Genomic DNA, 7,832 nt, shown 5'->3' on the forward strand with positions numbered 1-7,832 from the left:
TATCTATATATAGATGTTCAGTCATTTTTCTGTATCTCTCTGGAAGTTGCTGAAGCCAGTAACTCAGTGGCAATGAGGCTACAGAGAGGAAAATACCTGAAAAGGAAGCAGAGAAAAGGTTTAAATGAGAATCTATTTTTTTTCCTCCCCATTTACAGAGGTTTCCCATTCCCCAAATTATGTAGTGCACGTAAAAGATTATTTTAATGGTTTAGAAAAACTGCTTATTTTCTGACATAAAATACAATTCTACACAAATTCTAAATATTGTTAAGAATAGAGAAACAAGAAATTGAAAATCAGACAGCAATATTAATTGGATTATAAAAAAAGATGCAAAATTAAAACAGCAAGGTGTGTATAGGATATGTTGCTCTATCACATTGTAGCTCTTAAAAATTAATTTTCTGTTCTGGTTTTGACATTGGTTAATTCTGAATTTGGTCTTAACATAATAGTATTAAATGCATTGATTTTTTTTTTTTGTGGTCAAGCCTAGCATCTTAAAGCACTGGACTTTCAAAAGTGTTTAGCCCTAGCCTTCTAAAAGTCAGGCTTCTTTAAGGGTTCTCATATTGGGCAGTTACAAAGTACTAGCTGCCTATAAAATTTCAAAACCCAAATAAAGACCCAAACAGATATTGTCCTGCCCAGCGCTTTCTCAGTACTACATAAGAACTGTTTTTAAGATCCTCTCTTCTTTCAAAGTCATTAAAGGGATCTTCTCCCAGGCTTCCTTAGTAATAATCTCAAAACTCAACTAATCCATCATCTACCAACCTGAGGCTTACATTTCTTGTCCCACCTGAACACAATGTTAAGTTCCTTTTTTCTAGCAGATCAGCAACCCCCAATACTACCTCTTGCATCTTGTCCACATTTTTCAGAGCCAGTACCAGAGGGCTGGCTCTCCTTCCTGAACTACTTCTCTGCCTTGGGCTGTCTCCTAACTAAGCCCTATTTTAAAAGAAGGCTTAGTCCTCTATGGTTGTTCTTGCTTCCTCAAATAAATCCAGGTGAAGCCATGAACACTGACTACTCCAATTAAATCCTGCCCACATCTAGGTGAAGCCCTGAATGCTAACTGCTCCAGTTAAATTCTTCTCTGTAGTACTAACAAAACATTAATGCATTGTCGTACTAATTGTAAAAGCAGAGGTTTTTGCTTGTGACTGTATTAGAAGTCAGTAAGCAAAGAAAACATTAAAGCTGAATTGAACTGCTTTTTAATAAGGCTTATCATGACCACATTTATTTTAAAAATCAGACAGTACTAAATCAGACATTATATAAAGAGCGCAGCCCAGAGCATGGATGGTACGTGGGGATGCTGCTCCAGAAAGAGCACTCGTAAGGATTAGTGCTGTACAGTTCTTTGTTGGCCTTTCAGAGAAAGGAGGTTTGGATTTACCATATCCCTTTCTGGGGTATTACATACTCCCACTCTATGCCCTGGTGATTAGAGAACAGAGGTAGGCATAATGGCCATGACTATTTGGTAAGAATTAAGGCAGATTCTGTAGTTTAAGAAGTGTTAAGAATCTTATCCCTCTTCTGCTCTTGTGTGGCCATGTAAGACTCAAGCCTAATTTATCTTTTATATTTTTACTTACCTATTAAGGATTTTGTATTATCGTGCAAGAGTTGATGATCTCACAGATATTTAAAACAAGAAATAGAATTGACGTTACCTTCCCTGCTTTATGCATCTACACTCACAGGAGGAAACTAAATCCTGTGGACCCTGGTAAAGCAGAAACTATGTCATTATTTTGGAACACATTTTAAGAGGAGGAGGAAAGTCACTTGCTTGCCATATATCTAATTAGGAGACATGAGCCAGAGTCCAGCTGTCTTGTTCCATACTAAATTAGTTATCACAGATAATTTTCCTTTCCCAAAAGCACACACAGTTCCCTCCATAATTCCATATTTATGCATATAACTTTTTGTTGTTGTAGCATGAAAAAAACATTGACACTCAAGGCAAGTGACTCTTTGGAGGTTATTTAAATGATGGATTCTGAGTGCTCTAATTATTGTAAGGTAGTGCTAGACATTTTTAAGAAAGGAGCAAGACTGAGCAAATACAATCCAACTAAAAAAATATTGACATGTTTATGCTGTTATAAAGAACTGCATGCTTAATTTAACTATAATACGTGTCCCATGTACTATGCATTTTAAATATTTTTTCAATTTGATTTTCATATCTTATTTCAGAAATAGAGAAAGGCGATCACAAAGTAGGCAGAAGTAATCAACATTTAGTAAGTGCTTTGAAGACACATCCTTCATTAACTAAAGAATTACGAGCTGTTTTGGAGCAGGCCCTGGAGGAAAAGTTGGAATCCTTGGGAATTAAAATGGTAAGGTGCTTTTAAATTAATAGAGGGAAATAGTCCTTTCTCCGACCTTTTCCCTTTCCCCTTCAGTTTCTATCACAGCACTCAAAGTTACTGTATCCTACTAAATCTTCTAAGTAGAAGTCCACTGTCATTATAAGCTAGAGAAGCTTGCTCAAGGGGATTGCTGAAACTCCCCAGGCCTTAGGATTTTATCTGTAATTCCCACTGACTAATTCTAATTATCTAATTCCCAAGGTGAGATTTTTCAGTAGTTCCTGCATGAAAAATATAGTGAGTTTTTGATACCCTTTTAATATATGCCTTCATTCATCTTTCCTCAGTACTGCTTCCCACAACCTTTTCCCCCCTAAGGTACAGCAAAATCAGAATCAATAAGTATGGATTAATAGTTTAAATCCATGGATATACAAATGTTATAAGCTGTGAGAGGCAAAGCTTCCAGCACAAACCAGGAAAAAGTCTCATTATAACTACTGTGTTCAAGCAGGCAAGCTGTGTTTGTTCCTGCAAATGGGTGTGCGCCACAAGTTGTGCTAGTAGCAGAAGCAGTTGGTATCAGGTCCCTGGCAGACATTACACTTAAGACGTGATTAACCAGTTACTCACATTTTAAGTAGTAATCCAGCCACATGTTCATGCAGTTAATGGCGTGATAAAACATAGAATGTGTACTAACTTTGTGGTTGTTCCCCATCTCACTGGGGTCTTGAAGCATTCCTGTGCACTGTCAGAGCTGGGAGCATCAGTGAGCTGATTGCCACTCTCTGCTTTAGGGTACACCAGAGCCCTGCAAGACCCCAGTATGCTCCTGAGGCTGGGAACATCAGTCAGCTGATCATTGCTGCCAGCCTTGGGAGCACACCAGAGCCTTGAAGGACTTCTCTGAACTCCCTTGGCTGGTAGTACCAGTCAGCTGATTGGCATTTCCAGCCACAGGAGCACACTGGAGCCCTTCAAGACTCTGGTGCGCTCCTGTGGCTGGGAGAACCAGCCAGCTGCTGTATTACCACTATAAGGGAAGCTCAGGATCAGTATCCTGAGCTCCCCCTGCAACAGGTAGCAGAGTGAGCTGATCAATATTCTCTAGTCACGATTGGCACACTAGTCAGCTGATCAGTATTTGCAGCCATGGGAGTGCATTGTAGCCCTTTGCTTTAGTGTGCTCTTGAGGCTGGAAGCTCAAGTCAGCTGATTGGCATTCCCAGCTACAGGAGTGCACTGATGTGAAGGGCTCCCATCCACCCCCATGGCTGGGAATGCCAATAAGTTGACTTGTGCTCCAGCCACAGCTGTACCGGGCACCTGGCTTGCTACTTGCCAGTATTATAAAGTACCTGCTTCAGCACAATGTGGGACACTTCAAGAAAGGTGCCTGGCTTCTGAGTGACAGCAGTGGAGAAAGTTCTGGGATTTACCTGGCACCTCTTTCTGAGAGCAATACAACACCACTTTCAATCTGTAAGGGCAGCAGCATTAGCGTTCCTTGTTGAAGTCTCCTTAAGCTATTACAAATCAGTTATGCCAGATTATAATGACGTATCTGGCTTCAGTTCCAAGCCTGCATTTTGCAGAGTCTTCAGCTGCAGGAATAAGTAGATGCATATTTTGCTACAGCAGACGTATTGTCAAAGGGTTGAACTGGACAGTTCTGTTATACAGCATGCTGTGGACCATTTTTTAACCTGTTGTGCAGACCTGCCAGAAGACGAGGTAGATGATGAACAAGGATGACTTGCTCTGGGACTATCTCCAGTCTCAGCTGCAGGTTTTAGATTTCATAGATTTCGTAGACATTAGGGCTGGAAGGGACCTTGGAAGATCATCAGGGGCAGGAAGTCAGCTGGGGTCGTAGGATCCCAGCAAGATAAACATCCAAATTTCTCTTGAAATGTAGGTGCATGAACCACCTCTGGTAGCAGGCTATTCCAGATCTTGGGGGCTGGGACAGTGAAAAAATTCTTCCTTATGTCTATCCTGAAACAGTCTTGCAGGAGTTTATAACCATTTGACCTTGTCATCCCTTAGGGTGCTCTGGTGAACAATCATTCCCTCAGATCCTGGTGAGCACCCCGATAAACTTATAGGTGGCCATCAGATCGCCCCTGAGCCTGCGCTTTTCCAGGCTAAAGAGTCCCATAGCTCTCAGCCTGTCATTGTAAGGTCTGTTTTCCTGACCTCTGATCGTGTGTGTGGCTCTTCTCTGGACTCTCTTGAGCTTCTCCACATCCTTTTTGAATTTAGGAGCCCAAAACTGGAGACAGCACTCCAGTTGCGGCCTCACCAAGGCCAAGTACAAGGGGAGAATGACGTCCTGGGATTTGCTTGAGAAGTACCTATGGATGCAAGCCAGCGTTTTGCTTGCTTTACTGGCTGCATAATCACATTGAAGGCTCATGTTCATCTTGTGGTCAATCATGATGCCCAAGTCCCTTTCATCCGTGGTGCTAACCAGCGTAGCGCTGCCAAGCCCATAAGGATGCTGCAGGTTTTTCCTCCCAAGGTGGAGGACCTTGCATTTTTCAGTGTTAAATACCATCAGGTTCTCGTCCACCCATTTCCTGAGCTTATCAAGGTCAGCCTGGATCACCTTCCTGTCCTCAGGTGTGGATACTTTACTCCAGAGTTTGGTATTATTGGCAAACTTGGCCAGTCCACTTCTGACTCCAATGTCCACATCATTAATGAAGATGTGGAACAATATAGGTCCAAGGACAGAGCTTTGGGTGACCCCACTGGTCACAGGGCACCGCGATGATTGACTTCCATCAACCACCACCCTTTGGGTCTGACCACAGATCCAATTCCCCAGCCAGCAGATCATGGTGGACCCGAAACCGCAGTTGGCCAGTTTTGCCAAAAGGTGATCATGGGATACCAGATTCGAAGGCTTTTTTGAAGTACAGATATACGACATTAATCTCCTCTCCCTTGATACAGGAAAAAATGCAGACTGGTAGGGAGAGGATTGTGCTAGACCCATGGAATGATGAGCAGTGGCAGGAGTACATCAGAATATAGAAGGCCAGTGTCTTGGAAATCCATTCAAAGCTAATCCCAGGTCCCCTTTGTCAGGGGAGAAGCTGCTAACAATAGCTATGTGGAAGTTGCAACCACTTTGGAGGGCTGAAGGCCAGGGCTGCCTGGTGTCAGGCTAGAGTAGGGGCGGGCAAAATACAGCCCACAGGCCAGATTCGGCCTGCAAGGCCATTCTATTCAGCCTGCTGGATCCCTAAAAAATTTAGAAAATATTTATCTGCTCCTGGCTGCCTGTCAAAAATGACAGGAGCCAGGGGCAGTAGGACCCAGGGGGAGCCTGCAGCAGGAGGCAGGAGTCCAGCCCTGCCCCGCCCTTAGGCGTGGTCCAGCACTACTCCCCAACCCCTGGAACTCATGCCATTTTGGCTGCCCAGTCTGCATTAAGTCCTTCCCCCAGCTTGCTGCCTCTGTTGATCAAGAGAGGCTTAAGTATATTAAAAATGGTGTACATGAAACAGCAATGTGTTTATTTTCTGCAGGGTGTTCGTGGTATCCCGAGTGACCATTTAAATAGAATTTTACTTGCTATTGAATCTGCTAGAGAAGAGAAAGAGAAACAGATGCCTGACATGCAACTAATCCGGGAAAACCTTGAACGTCAGATCAGCTTCAGAATTGAAGAGAGATCATCATCATCTTGTAGTAGACTTGTTTCCATTCCCCATCGTTCTTCAGAAGGTTAGATAATTTTATTTTACTGCTATCAGGATTTTGTTTTTGTACTTGTTTTTGAAACCCAGTATAATTATAGTGCATATATTTCATTCTCAAAGTAAAGGGTCTATGTTATTAAGTAAGTAAGGGGTGTATAGTTATTTATGGCTACCCCATAAATGACTACCTTTATAATCTTTTATGCAGATCTTTCATGCTGTATTTTTGCTGCCTCTAAATGTCATTGCCTAAACAGTTCTATACTTTTCATTTATTTTCAGAAATGATCCTCTTTCTAAAACTGGGCAAAATTCATGGCTAGTTTTCAGAGAAATTTAATTCTTTCATCTTTTCCATAGGTGTATTCCACTTAAGTTCCTCGCTAACGATGACTTTCTAATGTTGAGATTGATATTTTATTTTGTAGATAAACAGAGGTTGATTCAGTTGGGAACTACCTTATCAACATCATTAGAAAAACCTGTAAAATGGACTTCTAAAACTGTACGCCCGGCTGGACAAAAAATGTCTGTTGCTGAAAACACATCTACACCAAAGTAAGATTTAGCATTTTCTTAGCACTTATGCCACAGATAACTCAAATATCATTCTCCTAAAAATATTACAAATTTGTTCTTTTCATGTACAAGAGAGCTGATATGCCTATTTCTGACTAACATTTATAACAGGCTACGAGATCCCCCCCTCAGCCTTCTCTTTTGGAGGCTGTTATATAGGAATTATCACAGAATGCCCATTCCTATATATAAAGGAATACAGTTCTCACTGCATGTATAGTGGACAAAGGAAGTTAAAAATAACTTGTTTTATTTCTTACAGACCCGGGAAGCATGTTCTTAGAGATGGAGTTTCCAGAAGAACATCTAGCATTGCGTAAGTTTTGCTCACTTCCAGTTTTGAAGAGAATGTTTTTTAGTGATCTGAGCTTGCTTAGATGCTGATAGATCTAGGTCGTGAAAACCTATTACTAAGCTAAAATCACAAGCATTTTATGAACCATATTTTTATAATTTATTCTAAAATACATTTCTTTCTGAGTTTGTTGTCATAATTGCTAATTCAACATTCTCATTTGATCTGGTATATCTATAGTACTTAATCTTTAGTGACAGGGACATAAATATAAGGTTTTTTTAGCCTGCCCAAGATTTTCTCTTGCCTTGTTAAAATCTTTATTTTTCATGACTATACTGCTATATAAATATGCACAGAATTAAACAATATTTCATGTTAGTCATGTGCAACGTGTTACACCCATGTTCTATAAATTGTACTTTATGTTTTCCTGGGTGGCATTCAGGATATTAGTTTTATTTGTAAAATCATAAATTACTTGGGTACTCGTTATATTAGTAATGTTTTTTCATTATCACCAGCTGAACAAGTGGGATAGATTGGGAAGCTTCTGCAACTAGTCCCTAGATTTTTTTTTTTTTTTTTTTTAAGTAGCAGAATTTTTTTGTTAGGGTGTCTTGATTCTGGACTCTTGCTTTCCATCCTGATTCACAGAAGCTTACACTTGTTGATCTAGGTGGCTAATTTATTATTTGGCTTCTGTTATATAGGTAGAAGGTATAGTTTCATAGTTTCTAGGGTCAGAAGGGACCTGAGCAGATCATCTAGTCTGACCCCCGTGCCATGGCATGAAAGAGTACTGGGGTCAAACAACCCCAGCAAGATGTTCATCTAACCTCCTCTTAAAAACCCCCAGGGTAGGAGCCTGCACCACTTCTCTTGGAAGCTGGTTCCAGA

The 7,832-nt window shown here is 40.9% G+C and overlaps 1 protein-coding gene across 5 annotated transcripts in view; it reads left to right on the forward strand.

Annotated features, from left to right (window-relative positions):
* DZIP1 (DAZ interacting zinc finger protein 1) overlaps nucleotides 1-7,832 on the forward strand; it is an 81,350-nt gene that overhangs the window by 60,878 nt on the left and 12,640 nt on the right. For all 5 annotated transcript variants that reach the window (XM_019529741.1, XM_019529744.1, XM_019529743.1 and 2 more), the window contains 4 exons: nucleotides 2,224-2,369; nucleotides 5,885-6,083; nucleotides 6,487-6,616; nucleotides 6,900-6,953. In XM_019529741.1, coding sequence (XP_019385286.1) covers nucleotides 2,224-2,369; nucleotides 5,885-6,083; nucleotides 6,487-6,616; nucleotides 6,900-6,953 — 529 coding nt within the window. The remainder of the gene's footprint in view (nucleotides 1-2,223; nucleotides 2,370-5,884; nucleotides 6,084-6,486; nucleotides 6,617-6,899; nucleotides 6,954-7,832) is intronic.

This window comes from Crocodylus porosus, unplaced genomic scaffold, assembly GCF_001723895.1.
Source record: "Crocodylus porosus isolate Cpor-Errol unplaced genomic scaffold, CroPor_comp1, whole genome shotgun sequence".
NCBI classification, from domain to species: domain Eukaryota; kingdom Metazoa; phylum Chordata; order Crocodylia; family Crocodylidae; genus Crocodylus; species Crocodylus porosus.